At 36.8% G+C, this 15,993-nt stretch overlaps 1 protein-coding gene across 1 annotated transcript in view; it reads left to right on the top strand.

Moving 5' to 3' along the window:
* SEMA3C (semaphorin 3C) overlaps positions 1-15,993 on the top strand; it is a 122,402-nt gene that overhangs the window by 67,406 nt on the left and 39,003 nt on the right. Inside the window, exons 3-6 of the mRNA XM_005148381.4 lie at positions 2,541-2,701; positions 5,078-5,140; positions 8,987-9,106; positions 12,832-12,922. Coding sequence (XP_005148438.1) covers positions 2,541-2,701; positions 5,078-5,140; positions 8,987-9,106; positions 12,832-12,922 — 435 coding nt within the window. The remainder of the gene's footprint in view (positions 1-2,540; positions 2,702-5,077; positions 5,141-8,986; positions 9,107-12,831; positions 12,923-15,993) is intronic.

The raw sequence follows: 15,993 nt of genomic DNA, 5'->3' as shown, positions 1-15,993 counted from the left end.
TCATTGTCAGTTGTCAGTCACTGAAACAGTAAGAAGGGGCATTACTCCATGCAATCACTGTGCTCACATTTACTTGGTGTTGTGCAGGAAACTGCTGCCTTCTCACTGTTCATCTGTGATTTCCTTGTACATCAGATATACAGTTATGAGAAGGTTCAGTTTATCTTCTAGCTGCCAAATATTACAGTAAAGTTAATAAGGCCACCAGGAAAAGGGATGAGCACTAGCTTCTCAGGCTTCTAATAAAAGGTCAGTCTGAGAATTTCAGAGCAGGCAAAAGGATTGCATTTTAATTTCACTGTGCTGCTGAGTTTCCCTGGTGCCTTTAAAAACTCTAGCTAAAAGCTTACAGGGAGGATTGGTTTTGTTGTTTTTTTTTAATAAAGTGAAACAATCGACTTTTTAAGCACTGAAGAAAGACTTCTAAAGGTCATATGGACAATTTTCATCTACGAGTATGAAGCTCTTAGGTGCAGACTGTAAATCTTGCTTGTATGTTCATCTTCTGTTGAGGGACATACAGAATCATAGAATAGTTAGGGTTGGAAAGGACCTCAAGATCATCTAGTTCCAACCCCCCTGCCATGGGCAGGGACACCTCACACTAAACCATTTCACCCAAGGTTCTGTCCAACCTGGCCTTGAACACTGCCAGGGATGGAGCATTCACAACCTCCCTGGGAAACCCATTCCAGTACCTCACCACCCTCACAGTAAAGAATTTCTTCCTTATATCCAATCTAAACTTCCCTGTTTAAGTTTTAACCTATTACCCCTTGTCCTATCACTACAGTCCCTAATGAATAGTCCCTCCCCAGCATCCCTGTAGGCCCCCTTCAGATACTGGAAGGCTGCTATGAGGTCTCCAAGCAGACTTCTCATATGAAATATAAGTATTATTCATTTGCCTTTTTTTTTTTTAATTTTACCGTAAGTAAATGCATGTAGGCACTTAAGTGAGTCATAGAATCATAGAATCAAAATTACATATCTTTCATTAACCAAAGATATTTTCAATCTTTCAATGAAACTATTTAACAATCATTATAATAATTAAGTAGAGCTAGGTACCATATTTATCAATGCAAATTATATTCTGATGTGTTATTTCCATCATTAGAGCTCTAGTAGATAGGTTTAAGTCCCAAGACTGCAGCCTTTGTCTTCATGTTGTCTACAGCTTGTCAAAAATTGCTCTCCAAGTAAATTATGCTTCCAGCTGAATGTGTTTTGCAGAAAGTACATACTTTAGGCACTATTTTTTTATTATTATAAAAGAGCACATATCCAGAAATATTTTTGCTTTGAAAGTTTTGTTTTACAAAATAACATTAACCCGCATTAATCTAGTCATCTAAAAGGTTTAGGTAACTAATTTTGGATAAGACATCTATTGTTTTCTTAGAGAACTAGTGAGTAAAAACTTTGCTTTGAGCAAAAACTGGGCTTTAGTAACAGTTACAAGTATGGTCCCAGACAAACAGTTTGCAAAAGGAATGTGGATTCAGTTCTTAGATTTATGAATACACATTATAGCGAGGCTTTATTTTCATATGTACTGTGTATTTGCCACACTTTCAGAGTCACAAGAAAAACAATCCAATAATAATGTTTATGAAGTAAGAAAGCATAATTATATGTTAAATATTTAAATAAGGACAAATTGCTCATTAATGTTTTATTTTTCCATTCTCAGCTTTTGAGAAATATCCCTTCTGTTATTACTGAAAAGAAAAATATCTGAGTGGGGGCCAAAACATAGTGGCCAAGGAAAGACAGGAAGGCTGAGCTTTCTCATGGGCAGCAAGTAATACTCACATTGCAGACGCTTGTGCTTTTCTTGTAACAGGCCTGATCCTGCACTGACATCAAAGGATGTGTTTCACTTCTCTTCATTGAAGAAATTTTTAAGTGGAAGTATAGAACTAGTTCTACAGTTCTGATAGTTTGATCCAAATCCCATTTGCGAACAACTGAATAAATTGACACATTTAAGCTTGACTGAATACATTATTTTTTTCTTTTAAATAAGCTATGAATGGTGTTGAAGAACTAAAATAAGGAAAATAAAATTGACCTCTAACACAATAAAGCTGTTCCTAGTGAAGCCCTCTGTTAGGGAAAGAAAGTAAACTGTTCTTATGTAGCTTTCATTGATCTTGTGGATTTTCTGGTGTCATAAACTTCAAAGCATATTAAGCACATTGATTAATTTAATATATGATCTTCCTTAAAAGCCAGAGGTGTAAATAATTATATCCATTATAATAAGAATTAATTAGATGAATGAATAACAGCAATGTCTGATTTTTATGAGATAGGTCTAGCTACTTAATATATAAAAGAATTAAACTCAAACTGGGAAAGAAAAAGTCATTCTAACTTAACTATCATATTATTACCAAGTGTTTGATGAGAGTTTTTCTTCTGTTATTGACCCCACCTGTGTTCAAAAATGCCTTTATTCAGAAAGCAATGCAGTTGCAATGCAAGTAAATCAACTAAAATTTTTTACTATTTTGTTGGCTTTACTATTTCAGAGCTGCAAGAAACTAAGACCTCTGAATATCACAGAATATCCCACAGTCCCCTGGATTACAGGATATTATTCATGGATGAAGATCAGGATCGGATCTACGTGGGCAGCAAAGATCATATTCTGTCATTGAATATTAATAATATAAGCCAGGACCCTCTCAGTGTAAGTTCAAGATCTATTTTTACCCAAGGTTGCTTCACTACATGCTTTTCTTTAAGACAAAGAATGTGTATTTCATGCTTTTGCAACAGGCAAAAGTCCAGACCCTGACTGAATTGTTAGTCCTTGTTTTATGTTTAATGCAAGATGAACAAGCTATTAGTATGACTGCTCCTCAAACACTGTTTAAAAACACCAGTTTATTCTTTTTGAAGTGAGGTTCAGCTTGGGTTGGCCTCATAAGGAAAATTTGTAAGGGTTGATGGTTTCTACAGCTCTCCAAGACTTAAGAAAATTCAGAGATGTACTTCTAACAGAAGACTGTAAGGAAGAACAAGATACATACTATCATTTCAGACTTCAGGTCAAAAAAAACAACAGGGACAGAGTTGCCTTTAACCTTGGACTATATTTATTATTGTTTTAAGCTCTGCAGTCTGATTGCCAATCTATTTTCCAATCTTTTGTTATGTCTGTGTCAGCCCTAGCCCTTCAGTTCAGTAGCTGAGACACCTCCTGTCTAGGGTTCTTTGGACACTATGACCCACATCTCCTTTGCAACACTGCCTGTTTTGTAGCACCTTCTCTCACTTACTAATATGCGATTTTCTAAGGACTGTCTGTGTCCCACCTCCCCAGACTGTAATAGGCAACCTGTGTATGAAAATAATCAAACTACCTTCACAGATTCCTCTCTTGTCTGCAGAGCCAGTTCAAATCCAGCTTCTTTGCTTTTAAAATAGGTGGCCTGCAGAAGAACTTGTGTGCTCAGAAGTCTGACTGTTAAGATGTTACCTCTCTACAGACTTTCCCTTGCGTATCTTGAGATTATCACAGCTACAGCACTGCCTTAAAGTGTGCCTTAAAGTCCTTGTTCTGCCAAATTCATCTGATCCTTTAATCTATGGGCTTTATTACTGTACCTCAGGAGTACTGAGGGGCAGAGATATCCAGCTTGCAGCAGTGAAGATAAATGCTTTCCTTAAGAGGCAAGGCTTTTAATGTGTCAGAAGAGAGAGAGAGGCCCTGCTAGAGGGTGATTAAGCACAGTTAAATTAGACTTTACTCTGAATCAGCCTCTGGATATGCCTGTCTATCTGAATTGATTGTGCAGGCAGTCCAGGGAGGCTAACTCTAACTTACACATTTAGATTAAATGCGTCTTGTGTGATGGCATGAGCCCTTCCACCTCCTAATGATACAGAAAACATACTCTGAAATGCGGCCACCTTTTCTGATCTGAAATAGCTTGTGTGACCTTTTTGCTAATTCCCATCTCACCACCAGTGATACAGGCACTTTTACCTGGAAGCTGCTGTGCTCCTGCATGCCACACTCATCCCTCCCTTAGCAGAATGGTTTTAATTAATCCTGTGCAGAGTTTGGTTAGATAGGAAGGCCTTCGTTGCACGACATATATTCTGCAATATAAAGCTGCAAAGCATTTCAACATGGGAACAGAAGAACCAAAAAAAATCAACAGAAAGTACAGAAAACAAAACCACAATTTTCTGGCAGTTGATGTGATCACCCAGTATTAGGCTCAGAATTAATCTCTGCAATTCCACATGTTCTTCCGTTTACTTATTTTCATAATAGATTCATTTTGCTGATCTTATGCCTCTGTACATATGCATGCATGCCTATGACTCTCTCTATACGTATCTGTGTATATATATATACAGAGATCTTCTATCTTTATTATTTATGTTATCCTAAGGCTAATAATTATCAGACTCTGTCACCTACTAAATTTCTAGGGAGTGATTTCTAATGGATTATTCTATTTCAAAAATCAAAATAAATAATGGAAGAAGTTCAACATCTTTAGAGTTTGAGTATAGATCAGATAAACATTCAGTCATTGAGGTGTTTGTCGGAAAACTGAAAGAAATCAGCCTGAAATCTTAAGATTTCTGTCAGGTTTGTTCATAATCTATCCAAACCTTTGTTGTTAAAACCAACAAATTGTTACAAGAACCCTTCTTGCAATATTTTGTTCTGGCTTCTAGTGTGAATAATTTTTAGTTCAGTAAAAGCAAAAAAGTAAAACCGGAAAATAGTTTGGGCAATGAATTAGGCAATGATACTAAAAACATCTCTCTTACTATTTAGAATAAAGAAGTCTAAATAAATTAACTTATATTAAAAATATGCAGCAAACTTAATTTATATCAGCCAAAAACCTGGGGCTTTATTTTGTTTACTGTATGCTAAGACAGAAAGTTGTTTTCATTTATCAATGAAAATTCTTTTTGCATATAATCAAAGTATGAAAGATATCAAATTATTAATTTACTAGTTTAAATTTGGCAGCAAAATGTTTTACTTACATTATATAATAATTATTTTACTTAAAAGATATTGCTTTCCTCACAGATTTTCTGGCCAGCATCGGCAAACAAGGTTGAAGAGTGCAAAATGGCTGGCAAAGATCCTACAGTAAGTTATAATCCACGTGAACATGCACAGGCACACACATACACAAATTACATAGTTGGCAATAAAGTAAGAGCACCTTAAACGCAGCCAAAATGAAGCGAGAGAAGTGTTTGTTATGCTTTTGAAATGCTCTGCAGGCCAACCAATAAAGTGAAGGTGCGAAAAACGAGCTATGCACTCTGAGACTATGACAGATGGAAAGAGATATGCACTGTCCACTTTCTTGTCTTTTTCTCTCGTCACTACTCAAACTAGGTAGTGCTTTTCCAGGTATTTCCTGGGAGTGATGCTGAAGAGCCCTGATAAACTGTTGTTCAGGGTGGGGAAGTGCTCTGCCTGGCTGCTCACCGCAGGAACAGGCTGTATAGGCAGGTGGTACTGTCTGGAGCCTGAAGACCCCAGACGCAGGAACACTCCAAACACCTCTTTCCAATTTACAATACGTTTACAATAATCCCTCAGCCCATTCTGTAAGAAAAAATGTGTGGGCTTTAGTTTGAAAATCTATGGCAAATGCTGATAAATGTAAAGAAACCAGAAGGTTGGCCTACTGCAGTACTGCTATAATACTGCTGTTTCAAATTACTGTGGAGAGTAATGCAGAGCAATAGAATGCTTCTTAATAAATAACTATATTATGGTTGGCATTGAAGCGTATCTACTTTCTTTTCTGATTGCTATGATAGTGAAAACCAAGTATTTTTCCTATTGAATATCCTTTTTATATATATATATTTTACATTGTTCTAGTTACTGCAGTATACAGTAAATTCAACAGCTAGCGGCCTGTTAGGTTTCACTAAATGTGAAAACAGACAGCTTTGTTAATGGTGATTAATGTTGGATAGTTATTTTGCCAGTTGCATCAACAACTTGCCATAGACTGGTTAAGGAATTTTCTTTTCTCTGAAATGCAAAAATATATTAGCCTTAGTCATGTTCCCAAGATATGATAGCATTCTTCTAGGGCAAAAATCGGAAAAATGTAGATAATCTGAGCAGAAAGTAGTACGCAAAATATGTAATCCACAGGAAAAAGCCTAAGACTCTGCTAAGTACTGGATTCTCTGGAGGACTTTTAATCTTGGGTATTTAGTGGTGAGACTTTCCTAGCTTTTAATCATATTGAAATACCCAAATGTTGCCGCATTAGTGGACAGATTTCTGGATAGAACCTCTGTTTTTACAACAGTTTAATTGTGGATACAGCTAATACCCTATAACGTAGTTAAGCATGTCTGTGTGCATCAACTTCAACTGATTTTTTTATTCCAGCTGTGCACTGCAGAAGAAAAATTAAGTTTCAATGATAGAAGTTTACACTGTTTCTTAGAATTTGTCCTCAAGAGTTTAAAAGAGGAAAAAAAAGGGTCCTGAGGAGTGGCTGCTGCTCTGACTAAAATCAGTGATGTAGCTTATTGAAAGCTCACTGAAGTACTGAGAAAAAGAGAAACCAATGCTAAATCACTGCTTGCAACTTAAAATACACAGTTGTTTTAAAAGCATTCTTGATAATATGGGAGAAGCAGAGAATGAGTTCAGAAGAATTAAGCCTTTCAAATTTAATAAAAAGGCATGGTGGGGAGGAGAGGAAGGGAGTGCATGATAACATTTGGCCTACCAGAGAATAGAGATTATCAAAAGTTAAAAGAGGAATAGATATACTTGGAGCAGCCAGTAAAGGACTTAGTGCAATCAATGAATCCTTTTCCCAGGAGATTTGGAGGGTGGTTGTTTGCCCTACCACTAGACAAACATAGGTGTCTGACTTTGTCCTTTTTGGATTATTTTATCGATACTGAAAAGAAATTGTCACCTCTAAATAGTATGTTCACTGGACTAACTTAGATGCTTACATTAGTATGACATCTATTTCTCTTCATTTACTGTGATGAGATCCCAGGGCATAGACGTCTGACTTTCAGATTTCTATGGTAAGGGAGTTCCCCAGACACTGAGTTTTGATTTCAACTCCAAGGGAAGCACCAGTAGTATGTGAATATCTACCTTTAAAAAATGTCTATCCTAAAGACAACTATATCATGTCACCTCAGACCAGACTGATTTAAAAGCACAAAGCACTCCAGTATCAAGGAAAGGGAAATAAACTAAGCATAGCTGCTCTTGCATGCATTCCTGCAGAATACATTCCGAAGTAGCAATTTCTTGCTTTGTTGTGTTGTGGAGTCACAGTGCAGTACACAGATTAATCATGCAGCAACTTGCAAATGGAGTTCAATGGTTCAACACTAGAGAGATGGGCAAAAGTTCAGAGATCATAAAATGATCTTCCTGCCGGACAGGATTAAAATGAAAGAATATTGGTATTGAATCAACTTGTGTTATTTTTCTGTAAATCACCAGTGAAGAGACATGAGGACACAGTATGCGTCAGATGGTTACTCAGAAGGCTGTCCTGAAAGAACCATTCATATAACCACCGCTATGTTCTTGCCATAGACACTTTGGAAAGCCATGGCACAAAGCAGAGTAGCAAGTGCCATGTACTGGTACTATTCACACAGACATTATTTCCTGGTCCTGATCCTGAAAGACTTTCATTCTGAGATTTCTCATTGTGAAATAAACCCTTATCTAAGAGTCTTTTAGATAAGTCTTGCTGCAGACAGTAAGAAAAGAAAGCAGTCAGTTTACACCCTGGCATATATAAGCTAGTGGTATGCCTTCATCCATCCTTCTTCTCTTTCCACAGCAGTAATGTGGCATTACTGCTGGGAAAAACATGATTCTGACATTGCTAAGGCTATCTTTGGGCCAAACTAAGATAGCTGGATATGAGAAAATAGAAATATTTAGGAACAGCCCTCAGCTTTAGAGAAACAGTGTATTTTGACTGGGTTAAAGACTTATCAAATATAGCTAGAGCTAACCCTTAACTGAAGTCATGCAGTGTTCCCTGTAGAGAAACTCCTTCTATGAACTCTGAAGTACCTACAGTTATGCACTACTTTTCAGATGTAGTAAAGTACCAGCTCCTGCTGAACCAAATACGTGAATGCCTTTAAATATAAATAAACTGTGCAATCTGCTAAACAGGGATTAACTCTACTGATTTTCATGAGCATGACTGATGACACAGTTTCCAGTCCTGTGCTCACAGAACACATGCAGTTCTCAGCGTCTGTGGTGAAGGTTTGGATGATTGAATATGAAGGTAGTTCTGGGATCACAGTAAGAAATTAACAGTTGATCATAGTCAAAAAAGGAAAGAACAAGAGAAGAAAGGGGTATGCTGGAAAGAGAAAACTGTAAATACAGTGGTATGAAAATATTGTTTTAGTTTTCATGTTGATTTGAAGATGTTACCGTTAATCATTGGTATTAAGGAACAATTTACTTTAAACTCCCTTTTTGTTATTCGGTGTTCTAAAATTTTGGAAAGAAATTGTTTATAAAAATAATGGCATCTAAGATTTGGGCTTGCTTTGCTTTTTAAGTGTCTCCAGCTATGATGAAAAAATTAGGGGGGAAAAGAAACTGTTCCTGCAAAGGCCCAGCTTCCTTCCATGCAAGATATAGAGAAGTCTGTGGATGAAAATTAGGTTGCTGTGTGGAAATGGGAATGTTACACACACTCCTTTGTAACTCCCCTATAGTGCCTTATCAATGCCCAGTTCCCAGACTAGGCAAAATGGTGTGAAAAGAAAACAGAAGTCTGCAGCTGTTCAAGCCTAGAGACTACCACACTCAGTAGCTGTTTTCATGATGCTATTAAAATTATATGTTATGCATATATATATATATGCAATTAAAATTCCCATAGTTCCCAGCATCCAACAACATTTGCCAATGTGAAATTATTTTTTTTTCCTGTATTCCCTGCAGCATGGCTGTGGAAATTTTGTGCGTGTGATACAGTCATACAATCGCACACACCTCTATGTGTGCGGCAGTGGTGCCTTCAGCCCTGTGTGTGTCTATGTCAACAGAGGACGCAGGTCAGAGGTAAGTCCTTTTGCATTTTATCTATTGATTTTGTGGTGCATCCTATCAGAGTTATGCAAAGCACAAAATGCAAAAATCAGTGATACACGTAGGCTCCTTCACGCATTATAAGCAGAAAAAGAGCAAAGATCCAGAGATTTCTGACCTGTTAGCAGCTAGAAGCATAGCCATGATCAAAAATCATGCCTCAAATATGACAGTTATCCAAAATTCCACAGTCATACTAAAAGCTGGGCTACATTTGATACTACTTTTTCTTTGACATTGTCTGGTGAATTCATTCCTGCTATGTGCTGGAAAAAAATGCCAGGAAATAGTTGAAAAAAATAGCCATTTAGATAAAAAATAAAATATGCAGTCCACTTTTAATAACTTCTGTGTGTTACTGATTCCTGGGAGAAGTCGCTACATGGGCTAACTGCTCAGGTATGTGAAAGTTTGCTGGACTTCAGCTTAATACCCACTAGATGCAGTCCCAGTACAGGTAACTTTCATCTGCTGCATGAGTTTTGCCCCATTAGATTCTGCTGGGGTAAAGTAAGTAAGTTTCACCATCATGATGTAAATCTTATTCTCTCTAGATGAGTATCCAGTTTGTTTTTTTTCTATATTCAATTTCACTGTCTATTTTCAGTGCACAAAGTACCAGATGTTTCCAGAAGTATATTGTCCAAATTTCCTGATTTGAAAGCGAAATGTTTGTTTATGTGCAAATGTAATAGGTAATAAATTAAGCAACCAGAAGGAGAAAGAAAGGCACTTAACTGAGACCCAGAACCTCAGTAGCTTTTGGGTCAGATTAATGTCTGCAGGCACAGGGGTGTGCAGTATATTTTCCTGAACATTGTGGAAGCAGATGTTTTGCTGTTTCCAGGCATGCTACCTGGAATTTTGCCATGCAAGGGCAGCTTTAAAAGCTGGGCTAGCTGCTAGGGAAGACACTGGGAAATTCATCACTGATTTCATTGGGAGTGGGATGGGAATTCTGGCCAAAACCCAACACTACTGCAGAGGCTGCTAGGGAGGTGATACATCATTGTTTCTCCAGGAAGGTGACTTAGGTAGAATCCTACTTGGCATCAGCCTCCTTAAATGTGTCCTCTGAATCACTATACCTTTGGTCCTAATGAACAGACAAAAGTAGAGTTTCATAGGCCTGGATTTAAAAGCACAAGCAAGCAGAACTGAATAAGCAAAACCATCCTTCTGATTAATGGACTATGCATTAATTTATTTGGATGTATTTTGAAACAGAGGTCAGCTTTCCTCAGTGTCATCCTATTTCTTGACAAATTATTTAAAACATGGAAAGTGATTTCATTTGTGTCTAATTAATGCAATTTTCGTTTGTCAGCTTAAACAGTAGTATGATTCTATGATTCTGTGATTGTAGCCTGAATCTCATTATTTTTATGGGGTTTGCAAATGAAATGGGAGGGTTGGAGAGGGAGGGCAGGAAACTCCACCTCCAGATGATGCAAGATGTTAAATTTCTTAAGTTAAAAATAAAGATACATGTCTTGGAAGAGCAGAACTGGCTTCACTTAGCCTGTCTGTATAGCTACATGCCTATGATCAATTGATTAAATAAACTGCTGTTTCAGACGTCTGGAGTCTGTCAGACACTTGACTGTAGGCTTTGCATGCTCAAAGCTATTACTGTACAAGCCAACAATAGCATAACAGTTTAAAACCAAGCATTTCCTTCTGAACTCACTGCATATATCGGTGCATGACTAATTAATAGGGTCGAATGAAGAACTATGTAGTACTTATGGGACTACTGAGAATTCATTTTTTCTCTGCTTTCATCATTTCACCTTTAATTTAGTAAATTTTTCCATGCACAGAAGGCTGGTTTTGCACATGCAAAATGGATATTTTAGAAATCATATCTATTTTTCTCTAGAAGCTACAAAGCAGTCAGAGTCATATCCAGCAGTTGTAAGAACTGGGCCTGTTTTGCTCTTTTGTCTCCAGGTTTCCACATAATCTCACAGAAAAAGCGGTTTCGTTAATGGGGCATTGAAACAGAGGTTAAAAAATAATTAATTTTCTTGCTTGGCACGCTTGATGCTTTGGTCTTTAGTAATGATGGTTTTAGTCAATGAAATACATTCTAATGTTAAAGTAAATGCAAACAGAAGGAAAAGTAATCACTATGTGAATTAATTATAGTCTAGAAAGTAGTTTAATATATATGAAAATCAAGTGTAATCCTGGAGCTAGTTTAATAGTGCAGTAATAGGCATTTTGAATTGGTAAATAGTGGTGTAATATAGTGAATATGGATTAACATCAAGCTACACATTAATCTAGAAGTAAAACAACAACAGCAAAAATAAAACCAAGATCACATTAGAAACTTCATGCTTATGTTTTAACATTCTTTAGAAAGCTTATGACTGGAACAGTAGATAAGATCTCTGTGATTAAATTAGGCAAAACAGAAGAGGGGGAAAAAAGATCAGGGATAATGAGTAAGAAAACTTCCTGCTGTAACTTAGTATGTCAGGTTGGGGCAGTCTCTAACTTGCTGTCACCAAATGGCTGCTCAGAGATCTGCGTGGCATCCCTGTATCCCTGAGATATACATTCGTTGTTAAAGTGAATATAAAGACTTTCTGCCTTTAGTTGAATAACTGATACATTGGCATCTACATCATGGAAGGTTTCTTTGGAAGTTTTGTCACTCTCTTGGGTTTTCTGTCAAAAAATAAATATTTTAAGCTTGCATGGTTGGGTTTGTTTTTTGTTTTTGCAATTTTGTCTTTTTGACCTTTCATTAATGATGAGAAGTTTGCTATAGGAAGCTAGGAACAAGTCATTTGTTTGGTGTACAGTGGTATGTGAGTTGATGTACTATGGATCAATGTCTCTGCCATAACTGATCACTGTGTTTAAGTAATGGACTTGAACCAGAGTCACTTCTTGTTCTTCAGTATTGCTAGCAACAAAGAAGTGAAGGGGTACACTGAGATGGGCAAGTTTTCTAAAGGTATTCAGATTGTTTGTATTTCAAGCTGTAGTCCAGGCTGTTTCTACTTTGCCAAATGGATTTTCTATTTATAAGTAACATAAAATATAAACAAAACCCCATACCAAGATTCTTAAACAACAAAGAAATTCTAAGCTATTTCAGGCTTGATAAATCATCTATCACTAGATGGATCTTGAGCTGTACACATAATATAAGAGATGGTATTGAAGAAAATAACTATGATTTAGGGTATTTCCAGAGGTCTGATAGCTCAGTAAAGAATAAATTATTTATACTAGCACTAAATTACAGTTGTCAGAAGAGATTTTTATTTAATATATTTTATTGTTCTAGTAGCTTTATTAAAATGTCATAGACTAGGATAAGTATCACCATGTTTTCAGCAAATAATTGATAAATAACTTCAAAAACACAGAAGTAATCTCCACAAATGTTATTGCAGACACCAGTGAACTTCTCCAAAGCATAACTGAGGTAGAGGGGAAAATTCTTTGTTTCAATGTCTTGAATTTATAACAAAAGTCTTGGAAAACAACTTGGTAGCAATGAAAAGGTTGTCTTAAAAAGATGATGAAATTCTGAATAGGAAAGCTAAACTGATGATAGTACAATAAAAGTGCCTGGCAGTGCTGAGCATTAATATTGCTGGAAATTGCCAAGCATAAAAACACTTCACATCTGATGGTTTCTGAAATGAGAAGTGACACACAAATCTACTTTGCAGGAACAAGTCTTCAAGATCGACTCCAAGTGTGAATCAGGGAAGGGACGCTGTTCTTTCAACCCTAATGTGAACACAGTGTCTGTTATGATCAGTAAGTAAAAATACTCCAAGCTGCTGATACCTAAATGCATATGATCATGCATGGTGTGGATTAATGGGATATTTGAAATGAGCTGGACACAGAATTCAGCCTCCAAAAAAAAAGTACTTGTGTCTTGCTGATGGGCACAAGGATTTGGTCCATCCTTGTTCCAAGGTTTGCATGAAGCTAAAGATGAATATACAAATGAAATGCATAAAGGAATTGCTGGAAGAGGGAGAGAGATAAACAGAAAACAAAATATTGTGCTTTTTCCAGCTTTCACATTTTTTCCCAGGATTGGTTTGAACTATATATTACCCTGTCTAGTATTTTATGTTTGAACACTTTCTGACCTTGTTCATCCTAGACAGCACTTGTGTCTCATTTAATTATTTGTAGAATCTCAGAGTAGCCAGGGAAAGAAAGCTTGAAGATTTTGGTTACTTTGAATTTCATTTTTGTTGTCATCTCTGCTGTAGAATCCACCAACTATTACAGGGCTCTTCATTCTTCAATTGGCTTTAAACCCAAGCAGTTTTGCAAATTTCTTCCATTTGAAAGGCCAGAAGATGATATAAAATGATATAAAATGATATAACCTCAAACACTCTTGTCAATTGGTGGTGACTTGGGTCAGTGACTATGACAAAGAATTACTTCAGTGCCTATTGCACACCTAATTGAAGACTCAAAGGGCGCATATACTTTATGCAGCCTAAGTCATCAGTTAAACACTGTTTGTTTTCCAGCCAGGAGATACATTATATATACTTAGTTTAACCCAACCTTTCACATTTGCAGTTTGTTCACAGACTTCTAGTGCCAAAGCCTTTTTTTTAAAAACATGTGCCTACTCCTTCCTGTATTTTTGACTATGAAGGGAACAGCAGTTGAAGAGATTTTTCAGGCTTTCTTAGTAAATAAAGATTAGTACACAGGTACTGCATATTTCACCCCAGGTTTACAAGGGAGCAATGCATGGTGTTTCTGCTTTTCAGCTTCCACTGAAGTTGATGGCAACTACATATTGTGCCAGATACTTCCTTTAAAGTTTGAGTTTTATGTCATGGAGCTTAAGGGGAGTATCACATAGCCTGTCCTACATGGTCTGTTTGAAATACAATTTTTTTTTTTTATTGTTATTACTCCTTATTGCAAATATATTTAGTGAAAATGACAGATAATTTCATTCAGAGGTATGAATTGAAGCATCTATATAAGACAGGTAAATGCTACCTAGATACCTCTCTGAACCTTGGCTGCACTTATGTCTCTATCTCATCAGTGATCTATGGTCAGTGTTTAAAGATACTCGCTGTGTAAAGAAAATGCTTATTCAAAGTCAGTGATGGATTAATCCACTACTGCTTATTGCTGTTCTGGTATTATTAAATTAATTAGCTGGCACTAAGAAGTAAGATTTCCTTTCCTTGTTCCTTATGGATTTTATGAAACACCATAAAGGTACATTGTTCCTGAATTGCTGTATATATAGTAAGCTGACTTTTTTTCTGCAGTGGATCTCTGGAAGCTTAGTTCATCTTAGTGGACTTTATGTTATCTTCCTCAATGTCTCAGTTATGTGACTGAAGAGACCTTCCTTAGTGTTTGACTTATCTTTCATGACACAGTTCATCTACAAAGTTTAAATTATTCCACAAAGGTCACATTCCTTTTCCAAAGAGTCACACGGATTGGGTTTTATATTTTCTCCCTCTTACTACAAAGTCCAGTCACTTCAAAAACTTCACGCTTGAAAGAATTTAGCCTCAAAATCCATGCCAGAAGGGGGAAGATTTTGTAAGTCACAGCTTGAGTTATGATGAGAGGACCAAGCCCATATACTGGACTCTTCTTTGAGCATTCTTCTGCAGGAGGAATTCCTTCCCCTCGCTTCAGAAGATAGGAAATACTGCTAGACCGGATAATTCTTCCACAACAAAAGAACCAGTTTTAAATATAAATACATTTTCTTGACAGTTTTGGGCATCAGCAGCCTAGAATGCAGCAGGAAAGCTGATTCACCCTTCAGAGGAAAGTGATGCTATAAAAATAAATTCAAACCTGGTGCAGTTTACCATTGGACAAAGCACCTTTGCATCAAAGCAAAATGAAAAAAGTGCTTTGAAGATGCTTGTCATAACTAATGTGCAGGATGCATGTCTCTTTGCCTGCCAAGACTCTGAGATATTTATAAAAGCAGACATACCTCATCAATTCAGTAATTCCCCCCAGTAACAAAGAGAAGTAGTGTGAACTAGTATGCTGTGCAGACCAAGTCCTGTGCAGAGTTTAAGAATTTAACCAAAAGGAAGTGAAGCTGATGGTTAACATCTGATACGTGATTAGCAAGCAGATACTAGGGATGCTTAAGACATAACTAATAAAGCTGATATGTAATAGGATTAAAATTACATAGTGTAGTGCAGTTGTTAAATTGTGTGTGCATGTGTATGCCCAGGACTGTACATAATGTTTAGTGAGACGCATAAGCCTGATCTCTCTCAACCAATTTATTTCATGGTAAGAATAAAGCTCTGACGGATTGAGGTGATGAGACAAATATACAAAATCAGTAATAAATCAGTATAAGTCTAACATCATTCCATCAGGACATGCTCAGGAAGTAAATGCTTCACAAACATGCAGCAAAAGCGTTGTTTAAATCCCCTGTGTATGAATCTTGTCATCACTAGGAGAGATGAGAGCAGAAGAGTGGCTGCAGGGGTTCAGTTCAGGCTCTAGCCAACAGCAGAAAAACAAAATCTCCAGAGTTTTAATTCTCTTATGAGCCAATAGTCTTCCATATTTATGCACACACACAGAGCATAAAAAGAGCCTCAAGCACTTCTGAACCTGTGCCTCTTGCCAGCTTGACCACACTCTCTGTGTAGTCCAGGAATTCAGACAAAAACATCAATCAAAGGACCCAGCTGTACTGGAATGTATTCAGCCACCACTCCCACTCTGAGAGTTAGAGTTTATTTTAGCTACCGTTTTCTACTCTGGGGTTTCATTGTCATTAGTCAGTGGAAATTGCTTGGTTATTCACTGAGTAGAAAATGATAGTATATGTAGTT

The sequence above is a fragment of the Melopsittacus undulatus genome, chromosome 5 (genome assembly GCF_012275295.1).
Source record: "Melopsittacus undulatus isolate bMelUnd1 chromosome 5, bMelUnd1.mat.Z, whole genome shotgun sequence".
Classification (NCBI taxonomy): Eukaryota; Metazoa; Chordata; class Aves; order Psittaciformes; family Psittaculidae; genus Melopsittacus; species Melopsittacus undulatus.
The sequence above is the reverse complement of the archived record's forward strand: the minus strand, read 5'-3'. Positions and strand labels throughout refer to the sequence as shown.